General features: G+C 40.7%; 2 protein-coding genes across 9 annotated transcripts in view; both read left to right on the top strand.

Moving 5' to 3' along the window:
* Window positions 1-3,604: 3,604 nt before the first annotated feature.
* On the top strand, window positions 3,605-18,751 carry LOC105495461 (zinc finger protein 260). 7 transcript variants are annotated; one of them, XM_071086459.1, is made up of 4 exons: window positions 3,624-3,753; window positions 10,147-10,274; window positions 12,009-12,116; window positions 13,701-18,751. In XM_071086459.1, the coding sequence occupies exon 4, from the start codon at window positions 14,164-14,166 to the stop codon at window positions 15,400-15,402; it is 1,239 nt and encodes a 412-aa protein (XP_070942560.1). In that variant the 5' UTR covers window positions 3,624-3,753; window positions 10,147-10,274; window positions 12,009-12,116; window positions 13,701-14,163; the 3' UTR covers window positions 15,403-18,751. The 7 variants fall into 7 exon arrangements, with proteins under 7 accessions (XP_011763370.2, XP_011763367.2, XP_070942560.1 ...); XM_011765066.2 differs by lacking the exon at window positions 12,009-12,116; XM_011765067.2 differs by lacking the exon at window positions 12,009-12,116 and having other exon boundaries at window positions 3,635-3,734.
* LOC105495467 (ZFP14 zinc finger protein) overlaps window positions 3,698-18,926 on the top strand; it is a 182,257-nt gene continuing 167,028 nt past the window's right edge. For both annotated transcript variants that reach the window (XM_071086452.1, XM_071086450.1), the window contains exon 1: window positions 3,698-3,753. The gene's annotated coding sequence lies outside the window, so the exon portion shown is untranslated. The remainder of the gene's footprint in view (window positions 3,754-18,926) is intronic.

The following is an 18,926-nucleotide window of genomic DNA, read 5'->3' as shown; positions in this document are numbered from 1 at the left end:
CGCCTGAACAGACTTAATACTCAGTCTCAACCCCCGCACCGGATTCTAGACGCTTCACCTCCAACCTCCTCGGGATCACGTAGTCTCCCAGCCGACCCGCTCAGAGCCCAGCACCTGGGTCGCTCGCACCTCTCCACGGAGTCGCGGGAGTCGCGAGGGGAAGGACCGAGAGCGCGGCGCCTTCTGGGAAATGTAGTTCAGCGCCACGCCCACGATGGGCAAGATGGCGCTCGGCTTGAGCCTAGCCAAAGTGATTACCCTCATTCCCGAACCGTGTCTGAGAGTCTCCTGGGGGTCCTGGCTTACTATCGCACCGTGGCTCTTACATGAAGTCAGTACAGCGTGTTTAAGCTGATCTCACACGTGTGGCACACACTACCCAGTCCCAGGGATCGAGTAAACTAAGACTCGGCCTTACACCCCGCCCCGGCCAGGGAGACAGTCCCACAAGCTCTAGCGGAGGAAAGAAAGTTCGCGCGAAAAGCAGACTCAAACCGCTGAACCTTCTGGGAAATGTAGTCTACCCTCAAAAGAGTGGCACGGAGGACGGGCCAAGATCTGTAGATTCCGTCCGGTTCTGAGCCTGGGCCTGGCCCAGCCCAGGAGACCTCTGGGAGCGCTGCCCGCCGAAGGAGTGCGCAGGCGCGGACTCTCCGACTCGCCATGGTGGTCTTTGTCTGCCGGTGAGTTGGTTTCGGCTCTGTGGGACTTGGGTTTGTGGACACTGAAACGGGCCAGGGACGCTGGAGGAGAGGATTTGCAGTGCCTGCGACGGGGCTGGGGAGTGTGGAGGGGAGGAATCGCCTTCTGTGATGTGCGGTGATCAGAGCTTGTGTGGCTGGGGGCAGGGGTACAGTAGGAAACGGGTGGGTTCGCGAGTGGGTGACCCAGGGTGTGAGGGAGTATTGAGGGTTGCAGAGTTAGTGAGAAACTGGTTCCAAGTTTGTGAGGATGGACAGATGGCTTTGTGAGGTAGTAACCTCTAAGCCTCACTTTTCTCATTTCTAAAATAATAAAGATGCATTTTTTGGAAAATAGGAAAAGGGAAAGGCTAAGGAATTGAGCGGATAAGTACTTTTAAACGTGATTTTTATATAAAAGCAGACCTATTGTGGAGTAGAAAACAAAATCAGCATTACCTTTCCATTTTTTTTTAAAGAGGAAAGATTGCCGAAAAACTTGTTACTGGATGCCTGTACACCCAGTAGGCATTGACTTTTCTTGATACTTTGGAGAAACTTTGGTGCAGTTGCTTAGAGAGACCCTGAACTAAGGAATATCTTTAAGAGTTTCTAAGGAATATCCTCACTAGTTTCCACTAGCGCAGACAGCACAGAATTGGGAAGCTACTTGTCCTGCCTTTAGTGCAGAGGTCAAGAAACTCCCCAGTTCGTCAATGAGGGCAGCAATCTGACTCCTAATTTAATCAGGGTTTCCCCAGGCTTTTGTAAATATAGGGGAAATTTTTTTCTTCTATATATAAAGATAGAAGTATTCTATCTTAAAGTATCTTGTCACACTTATTCTTAACATATTTTTCAATAAAATAAAAAAGTAACAGTGTTAATAGTTTTGAAATACACAGAAAAAGTAAAAGATACAAAGAAGACAGGACTTAGTTTCTGCTTTTCCTCTAACTATTGGTGTTTCTAAGTTTCTGGCCTTGATCATCTTTTCACCCCTAAGTACTCCTATCAGCAACAACATTACGCTGCCATGGCTTCATCTAATGCAGTGACTAATAAATATCAGTTTCTACTGGAGGCTTGTCCTGAGCTCCTGATCCATATTATCTAATTGCCCAATGTACAGTCCACCTGGAAGTTGCACCGGAACTTCAAGCTCTTTATGTCTGAAGTGTCATACTGATAGCTCCTTCTTCCTGCAGTCTGCCTCCATCTATTTCCCCTCTGTACCCGTTTCAGCAGTTCATAGCACGGGCTAGCCAGGTTCTAAGTCTCTCACATCTTAGAGAAGGCTTCTGAGTAAGTTTTCTCCTTTCATTTGTTATATCCCATTACAAATTGTAAACCAAGGTTTCTCAGCACACATAATCATAAATGCATATGTTTGCTGAATCAGTGAATGAGCATACAGTCAGCCCTCTGTGTCTGTAGGTTCTGCTTCCACGGATTCAACAAACATGAATCATAACTGTTGTTAAGCTTGCGATGGTTGTGTCTGTGCTGTACATGTACAGATTTTTTTTCTTGTCATGATTCCTTGAACAATATAGTACAACAACTACTTACCAGGCATTTATGTTGTATTAGGTATGATAAGTAATTTGAAGATAATTTTAAAGTATATGGGAGGATGTGCCTAGGTTATATGTAATAAGTATACTTCCATATACTTTATTTTTATTTTTTTGAGATAGAGTCTCATTCTGTCACCCAGGCTGGAGTGCGGTGGTGCAATTTTGGCTCACTGCAACCTCCGTCTCCTGGGTTCAAGTGATTCTCCTGCCTCAGGCTCCCAAGTAGCTGGGATACAGGTGTGCACCACCATGCCCAGCAATTTTTTAATTTTTAGTAGAGATGGGGTTTCACCATCTTGGCCAGCCTGGTCTCCAACTCCTGACCTCAAGTGGTCCACCTGCCTCAGCCTCCCAAAGTGCTGGGATTATAGGCATGAGCCACCGTGCCTGGCTTTATATTTAAAGTATAAGGGACTTGAGCATCTGCAGATTTTGGTATCCACAGTGATCCTGGAACTAATCCGCTGTGATATCAGGGGAAGACTATTATTATAGGATACTTACTATATTTAACTTCTAGTTAATCTAAGTAAAATATTAGTCCTCTAAATTTTTTAGAGCTCTGACTTATAAATACCATCAGAATAATTTCCTGTATTTTTTCAATATCACTCAAGGTTGGTTACTTCATATTTATGAGAAAAGTGTTATGGGGAAAAATTATATTCAAAAATGTGACTTCAGTCAGGAGCAAGGTCACAAGTGACACCTGCTCGAAGGAACCTGTACAGGTTGTGATTGTGGATCACTCTGGCATCTTTGTCTCTTATAGTTTCTCTGTGTAACCTAAATTCTGAAAATAAAGTCCCTTCTGTTTCTCATTTTTGAAATGTTTAGAGCTTTTTTTTTCTTCCTTCCTTGAGATGGCGTCTCCCACTGTCGCTTAGGCTGGAGTACAGTAGCGTGATCTTGGCTCACTCAACCTCTGCCTCCTGGCTTCAAGTGATTCTCCTGCCTCAGCCTCCTGAGCAGCTGGGATTACAGGTGCCCACCACCACGCCTGGCTAATTTTTGTGTTTTTAGTAGAGATGGGGTTTCACCATGTTGGCCAGGCAGGTCTTGAACTCCTGACCTCAAGTGATCTGCCCACCTTGGCCTCCCAAAGTGCTGAGATTACAGACGTGAGCTTCCATGCCCGGCCATTGAAATGTGTAGAGCTTTTGAATGGCATAATGAATGCTGGCCTGAGATGCTATGTACAAATACTCTTTTTCTACTTGCTCGCATGTAGGTCAAAGCCAAAGAGTCATCATTACTTTGTTCTTTTTCACAGGCTTGCTTCCTTGTACATCCTCAGGAGCTGCAAAACCTCTTAGAGTTCTAAGGGCTCTGCCTGAATTTTGGGATGCTGCTTTGTTCCCCAACCATAACATCCAAGTCCAGTGTCATTTTTCTTCTCACAAGTTTAAAGTCAACACTTAAAAGAAGAACAGCAACAGATGATTGAGAAAGAAATGTGAAGAAGGTTCTCTGTGTGAGTAAGCAAGAAGCTGGTAGGTGTGAATGGGATAAAGACTTACTGCAGTTATTCAGTGAGAGTTTGCAGCCTCAGCCTCTGAGTTGTTGTGGGTTTTTGTTGTTGTTGTTTTGAGATTTTTGTACTAGCCTTTGTCTTTTAGAGTGACTGTTACTGGGAGTTCTTTAGATACCTAAATGACATTTCCAGACCGTCTTCCTGAATCTATGCATCCCTTTTATCAGATTCTAGAGGACTGATTGCTCTTCTAAACTCTGTTCTGGATGCCAGTCACTACATCATTCGCAGTCTCACGTTTATGATTTTTTACAGCCTCAATTTCACTTTTCTTCCTTTCACTAACATTCTCCATTTTTCACTTTTCCCTGTATGCCTAGATGCATTTCCTTAAGCATTCAGTCCTTCATAGATCTGTTAGCTTTCAAAAACTAGCATGTAAGCTCTTTTCTTTAAAATGTAATCTTTCTATGTACAACTATTATGTATCAATAAAAAAAATTTCGAAAACTAGCAAGTAGATTCTTTACATTTTAACTTTCTGTCATTCTTTCTCCTTCCATTGTTATATTCCTCAGAATTGAATTTTACTTCCTTACTCTTGTTTTCCATTGTCTTCCTACCTCCAGCCATCATAGTCCAATGCTGTGTCACCTCCTGCTTTTTAACAATATTGCAGGCTTGGGGATTAGTGCTAACTTCCTATTAGTTCATTTCGCTGTTAATTTTAAAAAGAAATAACAATGGCTGGGCACGGTGGCTCATGCCTGTAATCCCAGTACTTTGAGAGGCTGTGGCAGGCAGATCACGAGGTCAGGAGTTCGAGACCAGCCTGACCAACATGGTGAAACCCTGTCTCTACTAAAAGTACAAAAATTAACCTGGCGTGGTGGCACACGCCTGTAATCCCAGCTACTCAGGAGCCAGAGGCAGGAGAATCACTTGAACCCGGGAGGCGGAGGTTGCAGTGAGCCGGGATCACGCCACTGCACTCCAGCCTGGGCGACAGAGTGAGACTCCATCTCAAAAAAAAAAAAAAAAAAAAAAAACTATTATTATCAAAATGTAATATATATATACTTCATAGGAAATTAAAACAATTGGGTATGTCTCTTTATTCCTCGCCTTCAATTCCCTGTTTCCCAGAAGCAGCCACTGTTAACGGTGTCTGCTATATGCTTCTAAATGTTTTTATGAGGATACAAAAAGGCTTTCAAGTAGAGCAGTGACATGATTTGACGATGACAAGATTACTGTGGTTGCTGTGTTGAGAATTGTAAAGAGGTGAAAGCTAAAATAGCAAGACTGGTAAGGAAGCTGTTAAATAATCCAGGCAAGACACCTGGCTTAGACCTTGGTGGTCACAGAGAGGCTTGTCCAAAATAGCTGGCAAGCACGAGGTTGTAAAGAGTGTGTAATCTGACAGAAAGATAAATGTTTTTTGAGCAACAAAGAGAATGAGATTGCTATTTGAAGAGATGAGAAGAATTTGAGAGGAGTTGGTTTGGGAGCTGGAGCAAGAGTTTGAATAGGGGTAGGGTAAGTGAGATCACTATTAGACATCCAGGTGGAAATGTTGAGTAGTCATTTGGATATTTGAATTGGTTGTTGAGGAGAGAGGTCCAGGCTGGTGATTAATATTTGTTAGGCATCTCAGATTCATGATACTTAAAGCAATAAGAAGTGCACTAATCACAGTAAAGCTAAGTGACTATAATAAACCTCAAAGTGCCAGTTTAAGGAATGTAGGAATTGATTTCTTGGTCACATAACACTCACGTAGTGAATAGTCTGGATTTGCGTGCTAACTTTGGTGCTTATGGTCCCTGAAGGATATGGATTCCTCCCAGGTTCTCTCTTTATTATCTGGTTGTGGTTGGAGCTGGATCAACAATGCATCCTGGTTTCAGCCAGATAGAAGATGGAGGAATTGCTACGCTAGGACAAGAGTTCAGCAAACTTTTTCTGTAAGGGGCCAGATGGTTAATATTTAAGTCTTTGTAGGCTACAGGGTCTCCATTGCAGCTACTCAACTCTAGCATTATACTGTGAAAGTAGTCATGGACAAGACAATGAATAAAGATGGCCATGTTCCAGAAAAACTCTTTTAGTTTGCCAACCTTGTGATGTTTTTGTTTTTGTTTATTTTATTTTATTTATTTATTTATTTTGAGATGGAGTTTCAATCTTGTTGCCCAGGCCAGAGTGCAATGGTGCAATCTCGGCTCACTACGACCTCCACCTCCCAGGTTCAAATGATTCTCCTGCCTTGGCCTCCTGAGTAGCTGGCATTACAGGAACACATCACCACGCCCAGCTAACTTTTTATATTTCTAGTAGAGACAGGGTTTCACTATGTTGGCCAGGCTGGTCTTGAACTCATGACCTCAGGTGATCCACTTGCCTCGGCCTCCCAAAGTGCTGGGATTATGGGCGTGAGCCACCAAACCTGGCACCAACCCTTGTTTTAACAGGTCACTATTTACATAGAATACAATTAAGAGTTTGCTAGGCGTTAGAGCATTTTGACTTCTATTTCGAAAGCTTTTATTTTTTTATTTTTTTGAGATGGGTCTCACATTGTCACCTGGACTGGAGTGCAGTGGCGCGATCTCGGCTCACGGCAACCTCTGCCTCCCAGGTTCAAGTGATTCTCCTGCCTCACCCTCCCAAGTAGCTGGGATTACAGGCGCCCACCACCACGCCTAGCTAATTTTTTGTATTTTCAGTAGAGACGGGGTTTCACTGTGTTGGCCAGACTGGTCTCAAACTCCCAACCTTGTGATCTGCCTGCCTCAGCCTCCTAAAGTGCTGGGATTACAGGCGTGAGCCATTGCACCTGGCCTTATTTTATTTTTTGAGACAGAGTCTTGCTGTGTCACCCAGGCTAGAGCGCAGTGGTACAATCTTGGCTCACTGCAACCTCTGCCTCCCGGGTTCAAGCGATTCTTTTGCCTCAGCCTCCTGAGTAGCTGGAATTTACAGGTGCCCACCACCATGCCTAGCTAATTTTTATATTTTTAGTAGAGACAGAGTTTCACCATGTTGTCCAGGCTGGTCTCGAACTCCTGACCTCGGGTGATCTGCCTGCCTCATCCTTCCTAAGTGCTGGGATTACAGGCGTGTGCCACTGCACCCGGTCCTGAGAATATTTTTTAAACCATGGGATAAATGTTGAAAGAACCTTTTTGTTTTGTTTTTGTGTTGTTGTTGTTGTTGTTGTTGTTGTTGTTGTTGTTGAGACGGAGTCTCACTTCATCACCCAGGCTGGAGTGCAGTGGCGCTATCTCGGCTCACTGCAAGCTCCGCCTCCCAGGTTCACTCCATTCTCCTGCCTCAGCCTCCGAGTAGCTGGGACTGCAGGCGCGCACCACCACGCCTGGCTAATTTTTTGTATTTTTAGTGGTGACGGAGTTTCACCGTGTTAGCCAGGATGGTCTCGATCCCCTGACCTCGTGATCTGCCCGCCTCGGCCTCCCAAAGTGCTGGGATTACAGGCGTGAGCCACTATGCCCAGTGAAAGAACCATTTTACTTGGCATTCTGATGATGTTTTCTAGTTTAGTTCAGCATTGTCATTTACAGTGTTAAAAATTCAATTCTGATAAGTGTGTGAAGGATGTAGGGTTTTTTGTTTGTTTGTTTGTTTGTTTGCCTCCTGGGTTTACGCCATTCTCCTGCCTCAGCCTCCCGAGTAGCTGGGACTACAGGCGCCTGCCACCTCGCCCGGCTAGTTTTTTGTATTTTTTAGTAGAGACGGGGTTTCACCGTGTTAGCCAGGATGGTCTGGATCTTTTGACCTCGTGATCTGCCCGTCTCGGCCTCCCAAAGTGCTGGGATTATAGGCTTGAGCCAGCGCGCCTGGCCAGATGTAGGGTTTTAATTACAAAGGAGATGTAATTTTGAATTTTCTTTTGGATTGTTTGGAATGTAAGTAGCATAAGTCCTGATCTGTTATGCATCATACCAATTTTCATGAATTTTTTAAAAGTAATTGGAAAACTTAAAATAAATACCACTATCTAATCAAAGTTTAGTAAAATTCACATACTAAGCCATCTATGCCTTGAGCTTTAAGGAGCAAGAGCTCTATTTTTCCCTTCTTCTTTCTTTTTTTTGAGACAAGGTCTTGCTGGGTCTCCCAGGCTGGAGTGCAGTGGCATGATCACAGCTCACTGCAGCCTTGAGCTCCTAACTCAAGTAATCCTCCCACCTCAACCTTCTGAGCAGCTGGGACTACAGGCGCCTGCCACTGTGCCCACCTAATTTTTAAATTGTTTGTAGAGACAGGGTCTCACGATTTTGGCCAGGCTGGTCTTTTTTTCTTTTTTCTTTTTTTTTTTTTTTTGAGACAGTCTCGCTCTGTCACCCAAGCTGGGGTGCAGTGGGGCGATCTCGGCTCACTGCAAGCTTTGCCTCCCGGGTTTGAGTAATTCTTCTGCCTCAGCCTCTCAAGTAGCTGGGACTACAGGTGCCCGCCACCACGCCTGGCTAATTTTTTTTTTTTTTTTTTTTTTTTTTTTGTATTTTTAGTACACACTGGGTTTCACCACATTAGCCACAATGGTCTTGATCTCCTGACCTCATGATCCGCCTGCCTTGTCCTCCTAAAGTGCTGGGATTACAGGGGTGAGCCACCGTGCCCGGCTGCCCAGGCTGGTCTTGAACGGCTGGGCTCAAATAATCCACCTGCCTCGGCCTCCTAAAGTTCTGGGATTACAGGTGTGAGCCACCACACCCAGCCCTATTTTGTTCTATGTTTATTTTTCTGTTTAGGTTTTCTGTCTTTTCTGGTTTCAGTTTGCATAGGTTATACTTGCTAAGTTTTCTATTTGCATGGGGTTTAACAAAATAGTCTGTACTATCCTTATTTTCTATCTATAGTTATTTCCAAATATCTTTTTCTTTTTTGCTCTTCTTTTAAGTTTTCCCCTAAGAATCCACTCATGAATTTATTATTTTTCTTTTTCTGTTTGTAATACATTAATTTCTTTCTCTTATATTTACTAATTTTCTGTTTTTCTTTTTCTTTTTCTTTTCTTTTTTTTTTTTTTTTTTTTTGAGACAGAGTCTCACTCTGTTGCCCAGGCTGGAGTGCAGTGACACAATTGGCTCACTGCAACTTCCTCTTCCAGGGTTCAAGCAATTCTCCGGCCTCAGCCTCCCGAGTAGGTGGGATTACAGGCACGCACCACCACACCCGGCTAATTTGGTATTTTTAGTAGAGATGGGGTTTCACCATGTTGGCCAGGCTGGTCTCAAACTCCTAACCTCAAGTGATCTGCCCACCTCGGCCTCCCAAAGTGCTGGGATTACAGACATGAGCCACCGCGCCCGGTGTGTTTTTCTTATATTTTCTTTTTCTTATGTTAATTACTTTGAGTGCTTATTTTACTACTTTTTAAAACATAATGTAAGCATTTATGCTAAAACTTCATTCTCCAAGCATTTTTTAAAAATATGTTTTATAGGTTCTGTCATACTTTGTTTTCATGAATAATATTTCTAAATATTCTGCAATTTATTTTAATTTTCTCTGGCTAAGGGTTTGTTCAAACCAGTAGATTTTGAAATTTACAAGTGAAAGGTTTTGTTTTTGTTCTGCCATTTCTATGTGTTGTGTTTTGTTTTTGTTTTTTTGGTCAGAGTATTTTGTCCATCCTTTACTACTTTGTGGAATAATACTATATGGGCTGATTTTAAGAATGTTCTTTGGGCATTTAAAAAGGTGGTTTATGGCTGGGCGCGGTGGCTCAAGCCTGTAATCCCAGCACTTTGGGAGGCCGAGATGGGTGGATCACGAGGTCAGGAGATCGAGACCATCCTGGCTAACACGGTGAAACCCCGTCTCTACTAAGAAATACAAAAAATAGCCGGGCGAGGTGGCAGCGCCTGTAGTCCCAGCTACTCGGGAGGCTGAGGCCGGAGAATGGCGTGAACCCGGGAGGCGGAGTTTGCAGTGAGCTGAGATCCGGCCACTGCACTCCAGCCTGGGCGATAGAGCGAGACTCCGTCTCAAAAAAAAAAAAAAAGGTGGTTTATAATCTATTTTCAAGATATAGGATAAACTGATTAATAAAATATTTTATAAATGTATATACATTTTTCTTTTGATATATATTGTATTTTATGGATTTGAATTCAGAGGTTGAGAGTGGTTGTTTTCTCAGTTACTAATGGGGTTCTGAAATGGTTACCCCCAGTATGTTATACCCATACTTCCCCTTCTGACTTCTGATACTAGGAAGATCACTGCTTTTTTATTAAAGCATTTGTAAGTATTTACATAACTGTAACATTGTAAGCATTGTTGACTGGTAAACCAAATGATTTGCTCTGATTTTGTTTGGTTTCTTGTATAACCTTTTGATTTTCTTTGAGTTAATATTTGCCTCTTTGTTTTGTTTCCTTAGTTTTCCATTTTTGTGTTTTGGTTCTTCCCAAGCTTTCAAACAGAACTGTAAAACCTAGAACTCTAGGTTGGAAACAACTTATGGTCAGGATTATCCATTGTCTTGCAATCTGATGCCTTTTTGATGTGGTATGTCTTTTTCTTTTATTTCCTTTTCTATGATAAATACTGTTTTGGAACATTTAGGATTTTTTTTTTTTTTTTTTTAAAGACAAGGTCTCACTCTTGCCCAAGCTGGAGTTCAGTAGCATAATAATAGCTCACTCCCCTGGGCTCAAGCCATCCTACCATCTCAGCCTCCCCAAGTAGAAGGGAGTACAGGTATATGCCACCACACCCAGATAATCTTTTTCATTTTTAGTAGAGACAATATCACACTGTGTTGCACAGGCTGGTCTCAAAGTAGGATCCTCTTTTTATCCCTAGCTGAAATTTTGTATTGATGTGCTTTTGCTGGGATCTTTTTAAATGGAATGTTCTTTGTACTCAATGGGCCTGTTAAGTATGTAGACTCATGATTTGTAATTCTGGGAAGTGTTCTTTATTAGTTCTTTGAAAATGTCCTGTACTAATTTTTCCTCATACTTTCTTTGGAACTCCTTTAGTAGATGTTGAACCTTCTAGATTCTTCCACTAACCCACTAATGTTCCAGTCATTATACTCTTTTTTTCTCCCTTCTTCCATTCTTCCTTGTTTTATTCTAGGAGATTTTCTAGACTTTCTTTCCCCAACATATTGAATTTTTAAGATCAATTTCATATTGTTTATTTCTAAAAACACCTCTTTATAGAATACTGTTAATATTTCATTGTAGTGATAATAGTAATCTCCTAACTTTCCATGATATTAATTGTAGTGTTACATGAGTGAGTTTTTCTGCTCTTTGCCTTGTATTTTGTTTGATCTGGCTTTGATGTTAGGGCTTTCATCAAATGTTTTCTGATCTTTAGCTCTACATTAATTTGTATACATAAGCGGGGCTTGTAAAATGGTGGTTTTCACTGTGCATCAATCAGTAATATAGATATGTTTCTTTAGATGATTCTAAATGTTAATATCTGTAGGTGTTCTCATGGTCCTCTCATTTTTTCAGAAAATAATTCTTCCGGGCCGGGTGCAGTGGCTCATGCCTGTATTCCCAGCACTTTGGGAGGCCAAGGTGGGCAGATCACAAGATCAGGAGTTCGAGACCAGCCTGGCCAACATGGCGAAACCCTATCTCTAACTAAAAATACAAAAATTAGCTGGGCGAGGTGGCAGGTGCCTGTAATCCCAGCTACTCGGGAGGCTGATGCAGGAGAATCCCTTCAACCCGGGAGGCAGAGGTTGCAGTGAGCCAAGCAGCACTCCACTGCACTTCAGCCTGGGCAACAGAGCGAGACTCCGTCTCAAAAAAAAAAAAAAAAAAAAAGGAAGAAGAAAAGAAAATAATTCTTCCATCATCTGACACCTAGCAACCACCAGCATTCTCGAAATCTAACAGTAGAGGAGCCTCTGTTACATGTATAAACTTTTACTCATTCTTCTCTTCTTACTATGATGCTCTCATTACTTTGCTGGTTGTCACTCAATTTGGAGCCTCTTGGTTTTGTCTGGATGATAAACTTCACATTTCTGTCCAGCTAGGAGAGTTCAGGGCATTAGCTGGTCCTTTCACAGTCATTTTGTAAGCCCTGCCTTCCATTCTTGCCCAGTCTCTCCACTGATAGAGCCTATCTGTCAATATCTGTGTTACGGACCTGTGAAGCTGGCACCCACATCTGCTGGCTTTTCTTTAAACCACTCAGTTCTGCTGTTAATTTACAGTTCTCTATTTGCTTTCTTTCCAAAATTTACTAATACTATTTTTTTTTTTTTTTTAGAGACAAGGTCATGCTCTGTCACCTAGGCTGGATTGCAATGGCATGATGATAGCATACTGCAGCCTCGAAGTCCTGGGCTCAAGCTATCCTCCTACTTCAGCCTCCCAAGTAACTAAGACTTCAGGTGTATGCTACTGCACCTCCCTAATTTTTTTAATTTTTGTAGAGATAAAGCCTTGCTGTGCTGCTTAGGCTGATCTCAAACTCCTGGCCTCAAGCAGTCCTCCAGCCTTGGCATCCCAAAGTGCTGGGATTACAGGAATGAGCCACTCTCCCTAGTCCTCCTAATACTTTTTGTCCACTGATACCTTCTTAACTTTTTGGTTCTTAAAAGTGTGTGTCCCCTTTCATCCTTTACTGTCATTTTAATGGTGTTTGGGGAAGACATAGAAATAAATACCGTATTTAAAATTTTCTGTTCATTTTATTTTTGTCCTGTCTTCCTATGCTCTCCCAGTCTTTTAAGTATTTGTCCTTTCATCCTGTTTCTCACCTATTCTTTATGTTTTAAAGACCAAGTCGGCTGGGCACAGTGGCTCACACCTGTAATCCCATCAGTTTGGGAGGCCAAGGCAGGCAGATCACGAGGTCAGGAGATTGAGACCATCCTGGCTAATACTGTGAAACCCCATCTCTACTAAAAATACAAAAAATTAGCCGGGCGTGGTGGCGGGCACCTGTAGTCCCAGCTACTCGGGAGGCTGAGGCAGGAGAATGGCTTGAACCCAAGAGGTGGAACTTGCAGTGAGCCGTGATCACGCCACTGCACTCCAGCCTGGGCAACAGAACAACACTCCGCCTCAAAAAAATAAAAGACTGAGTCCTGCTCTGTCACCCAGACACTGGCACGATCATAGCTCACTGCAGCCTTGAAATCCTGGGCTTAAGCCATCTGCCCACCTCAACCTCCTCAGTAGCTAGGACTACAGGCACCATACCTGGCTAGTTTTTAAATTTTTTATAGAGACGGGAGTCTCACTATGTTACGCAGGCTGCTCTCAAACTCCTGGCCTCAAGCAATTTTCCTGCCTCACCCTTCCAAAATGCTGGGATTATAGGTATGAACCATCATACTTCGCCTTATTTTCTCTGATTTTACTGATTTATGAAGCGTGCTGGGTTACATTTAAAAGCAGTTAAAATTACACATACCTGGGAATGTTATTTGTATTTGAACTTTATTTTATAATGAGACTAGGCTTGGATAAAGAATCTATTTTACAGCCATGCGCAGTGGCTCATGCCTGTAATCCCAGCACTTTGGGAGGCTGAGGCGGGCGGATCACCTGAAGTCAGGAGTTCCAGACCGGCCTGGCCAACATGGAGAAACCTCGTCTCTACTAAAAATACAAAAATTAGCCAGGCGTGGTGGCGGGCTCCTGTAATCCCAGCTACTCCGGAGGCTGAGGCATGAGGATCGCTTGACCCCAGAAGGCAGAGGTTGCCGTGAGCCAAAGTCACGCCATTGCCCTCCAGCGTGGGCAACAAGAGCAAAATTCCATCTCAATAAAAAAATCTGTTTTACAATAACACATTTCTGAAATCAGATTAATAATGGGAAACTTCAAAGGTGTTAGTGATGTTACGTTGATGATAATGATAACCTAATTTATTGGATATTTATTATGTGCCAGGCACTATATATTTTATTAACTCTTTTTCAATGATGATTTTTTTTGTACTTCCTTTTAGAAGAAGCCTGGGAAGTTTACAAACAGATAAAGACGCAACATGAAAGACTTGTAAATTAAGTCTCATCTTTCTCTGTGAAAATACAGACTGAGGGAAAATTTAGGAAACAAAGTATTTCTTCTGAACACAGTCATTGATTCTTCAAGACTACCCTTCTGTGTGTGGGACTCAGTTTAAAACAGTTTGAAACAAAATTTATAAATAATTTATACCTAAATATGAGAGAAGCTGTATAAGAACCATTAAGAATATAAAGAGAATGCTACATTTTATCCCTTTTTGTAATCATCTCATCTCAGGGTAATCAGTGTGAGAGAAGTCTTCCATCATAAATTTAACTTCATTAGATACCCAAGAATTAGTATTGAAAATACACCCTACAAATTTAGTGAATGTGGGAAAGCTTTCATCATTATTACATCGTATTTGATACTAGGGAAATCTCCTGATTACATTCACATGCATGATAGGCATGTTGGAAAGTCTTCAGCATGAATCAGATCTCCTTCAGCATGATCAAATTCATACTGGAGAGGAACCTTATGAGTGTAATGAATGTAGAAAAACCTTTAGCCTGAAGCAAAACCTCCTAGAGCATAAGAACATGCATACTGGAGAGAAATCTCATGAATGCACTGAATGTGGGAAAGTGTGCTCTCGAGTCTCATCCCTTACTCTACACCTTAGAAGTCACACAGGAAAGAAGGCATATAAATGTAATAAATGTGGAAAAGCCTTCGGCCAGAAAGAAAACTTCCTTTCTCATCAGAAACATCACACCGGAGAGAAACCTTATGAATGTGAAAAAGTTTCTATTCAGATGCCAACCGTCATCAGACACCAGAAAAATCATACAGGAACCAAACCCTATGCATGTAAGGAATGTGGCAAAGCCTTTAACGGCAAAGCGTATCTCACTGAGCATGAGAAAATTCATACTGGAGAAAAACCATTTGAATGTAATCAGTGTGGAAGAGCCTTCACCCAGAAGCAATACCTCGTTAAACATCAGAACATCCATACTGGAAAGAAGCCCTTTAAATGTAGTGAGTGTGGAAAAGCTTTTAGCCAGAAGGAAAACCTCATTATACATCAGAGAATCCACACTGGAGAGAAACCTTATGAATGTAAAGGGTGTGGGAAAGCTTTCATTCAGAAGTCAAGCCTCATTAGACACCAGAGAAGTCACACAGGAGAGAAACCTTATACATGTAAGGAATGTGGGAAAGCCTTCAGTGGCAAATCAAATCTCACTGAGCACGAGAAAATTCATATTGGAGAGAAACCCTACAAATGCAATGAATGTGGAACAATCTTCAGGCAGAAGCAATACCTCATTAAACATCACAATATTCATACAGGAGAGAAACCCTATGAATGTAATAAATGTGGAAAAGCCTTCTCTCGAATCACATCACTTATTGTACACGTGAGAATTCATACGGGTGATAAGCCTTATGAGTGTAAGGTCTGTGGGAAAGCCTTCTGTCAAAGCTCATCTCTTACTGTGCATATGAGAAGCCATACAGGTGAGAAACCCTATGGTTGTAATGAATGTGGGAAAGCCTTTTCTCAGTTCTCAACCCTTGCTCTGCACATGAGAATCCATACTGGTGAAAAACCTTATCAATGTAGTGAATGTGGGAAAGCTTTCAGCCAAAAGTCACATCACATTAGACACCAGAGAATTCATACTCATTAAAGTTCTCTATGAATGCCTTGGATTTAGCAAAACATTCAGCAGATTTTACACTTAGTAGTGTGTTGGAAAATTCATTTTACATTAAAGTGACATGAATGTGGGAAGTCCTTCAGCAGCAATTCAAAACTTAAATACTGTGATGTTTAATAAGTATTATAGTATAAAGAAAACCCATACCCCCAAAACTCCCACAACAAGCATTATCGATGCTGTACTTCTAGGAGTATTCTCATTAAAGTTAGGATCTAGTCATGGACACTACTTAATGTGTTCCTGGAAGGCCTACCAGATGCATTAAGAAATAGATAGGAGATGTATAAGGTTTTGAAATTAAGAGACAAAATTATCATTTTTGTGATATGTTTTGCTACGTATATGACTTGTAAAACTAGAATCATCAAAATTATGTGTTGTTGAAGCAGTCAAACTGAGACTGAGACAGAATATTGAATTCAGAAATATATGCATGAATATATGGGGAATTGGTAATTGATAGAGGCGGTATCCCAAATTGGTGGGGAAATCATGGATTATTTAAAAAGTAATTGACTCTTCATATGGAAAAATAATAGATCTCGCCCATCATCATACGTTAAAATATTTTTCTTATGAATTCTAAAAGTACTGAAGACTAAAATGCAAAAAGCAATACTTAATAATATAACAATTTTATAAGAAAATATTTTTAAAACCTTAGGGCAGGAAAGAATTTCTAAAACATTCCAGAATACCTGGTAGTTCCACTCTTGAGTATGGTAGTCCCCTATTTTCTGCAAGGGATGGACTCTAAGAACCCCAGTGGATACCTGAAACCCAGATAGGACCAAACTCTATGTCTATGTTTTTTTCTTATATATACATACCTATGATAAAATTTAGTTTACACATTAGACACAGCAAGAGATTTAAAACCGTAATAAATATAATGGAACAATTATAACAATATGCTGTAATCATAAAAGTTATGTGAATATGATCTTTCTCAGAATACCTTATTGTACTATTCTCAACTGTTTATGAACTGTGGTGACCACAGGTAACTGAAACCATGGAAAGCAAAGCTGTGGAGAAGGGGAAACTACTATATATATGCATATACCCAAGAAACACATGAACACAGGGAGTCACATACTGGTCTGTAGCTGTATAATTCATTGCATCATGAGTTATAATAGCCAGAAATTGGGAAACAAATGCCTGTCTCTTGTGAAATAGATGAATAAAATGTGACATAGTAACATAGTAGAATACTCTCTAGCAGTTAAGTGACAAATTAAGTCTATATATTAACAGAAAGATTAAAAAAAAACATTCAAGTGAAGAAAAATGATGAACATACTGTAATGATGCTTCTGTGAATTTGAATAAAATCAACACTAACCAGCCCTAGTACTAAGCATGGTTATAGATAAATTATGTAAAACTAAAGAATGGATTGAAAGGATATGTATGTACTCAATTCCCAAAAGTGGAGTGGTTACCTCTAGGAAGAAAGGAGGTGGAAGGGAAATGTTACCAAGCATGGTAGTTAAAGGATACTTCAATTTTGTATCTATTTCTTATTAAAAAGACATAAACATTCTAAGTAAACTAACAAAATGTTAATTCTGGGTGGTGGTAATATTTGTGTTCATTCTATCATTCGTGCTATTTATTTCCTTAAACTTCTGAAAATTAAAAAGTCCAGAGAGGAGTGAGGAAGCTATACATGAAACATTATAATGGACTTACATTCCTAGTGAGATACTAATATTCTATAGAAGATATTTCTAAAATCATATGAAATAATTTTTAATTGGGGTGGCAACTTAAATGCAATTAAACTAACTCGTGTCACAAGAGTAATCTTTACATAATCTGTATGTAGTTCTAATCTGTATATAGTCTTGGAGGTTATGATTTGCCAAAGGTTGATCACATACATTTAAGGATCATATTATTAAATAATATATGCACAGACATGGAGAGAATTAGTTTTTACCAAAACATTTATCAGAAATTTTAATACTCTGCATAACCAGTATTAGCATTATAAATTAGCCACTTTTAAAATGAGAAAACTGTGTCACTCTTAAACTTTTTTTTATAAGCCATTGAGTAAAACATTAACTTGTGGATTTCAGCTTCACTTTTAACTTGCAGACTAAATTTCTTTCACAGTTAGTCAGACACACCCAAGTCAATCCCATCCCCCTTGTTACCTTGGGAAGACAGTGCTGAAAAAAGAGATCTTCCACCTACACAGTGTTATCTTATTTGAAGCAAATCTTTTTGAGAATTTCTGTTTACTTGATTTCCTTCCACAATAAATTGACAGAGACAACTACTAATGATTTTTTTTTTTTTTTTTTTTTTTTTTTTTTTTTTTTTTTTGAGACGGAGTTTTGTTCTTGTTGCCCAGGCTGCAGTGCAATGGCACAGTCTCGGCTCACTGCAACCTCCGCCTCCCAGGTTCAAGTGGTTATCCTGCCTCAGCCTCTTGAGTAGCTGGGATTACAGGTATGTGCCACCACACCCGGCTAATTTTGTATTTTCAGTAGAGATGGAATTTCACCATGTTGGCCAGGCTGGTCTTGAATTCCCAACTTGAGGTAATCCACCTGCTTCAGCTTCCCAGAGAGCTGGGATTACAGGCATGAGCCACCACACCCGGCTAATTTTGTATTTTTAGTAGAGACGGTGTTTCTCTAATGTTGGTCAGGCTGGTCTTGAACTCCTGACCTCAGGTGATCTGCCCACCTCAGCCTCCCAAAGCACTGGGATTACAGGCATGAGCCACCATGCCTGGCCTGATATTTTTGAATGATTATGAAAATGAGTATACAGCATTTAAACCTTAGAGTGATTTTAAATATATCAATTTCTTTTAAACTCAATATAATGTTAATACTACTATAGCACTTATTAGCGTTTCTGGAGGTTGGTCTTGAGATAAGATTAAAAATGACAGTTGTTGATTTTCTGAGGTAATATACCCAAAAAAAATATTTGTATGTCTACATGAATCTAAACTATTCTGTCTTCTTCCGTTCTTCATTTTGCTTTAGTTAAATAATCTTTGATATTTTGTAAGTGTTTTGCCCATGTGCTTGTGTAGCCTTGAAGTCACCAGAATAACTAGGACTCAAATTCAGACCAAACCAGGAGGACTATCTTTTTGTGCCTTGAGTTAGCTATGGTCCTGGACCCAGCAAAAAGAATGATTTTGATGGTCAGAGTAAGATGAGCAATTGCAATATAATATTCTCTAATATTGTATACTGTAAATTTATTCATCTGCCCCCTTGTTTACTCACAGTTTGCTTATTTGCCACCATAAGAAATGCTACAATAAAAATTCGTGTAATCACCCCTTCAATTTCAGTTGTTTTTATTTCTGTGGGTCAGATTATAGGGAAGGGATTGGTAGATCAAGGGATGGATGCTATTTTAAAATTTTTAATAGATGTTGTCAGAATCAGGTCCAAAAGAACAACATATCCTCTGGCCCTGCAATAGATCCTATGATGCTACTTAATTGTATG

This window comes from Macaca nemestrina, chromosome 20 (assembly GCF_043159975.1).
Source record: "Macaca nemestrina isolate mMacNem1 chromosome 20, mMacNem.hap1, whole genome shotgun sequence".
In the NCBI taxonomy this organism is placed as follows: Eukaryota; Metazoa; Chordata; class Mammalia; order Primates; family Cercopithecidae; genus Macaca; species Macaca nemestrina.
This window is presented reverse-complemented; position numbering and strand designations above follow the sequence as displayed.

Excerpts from the sequence above, each read along its gene's own strand:
- LOC105495461 (XM_011765068.2), top strand. The coding sequence starts at position 14,164 with ATGATAGGCATGTTGGAAAGTCTTCAGCATGAATCAGATCTCCTTCAG.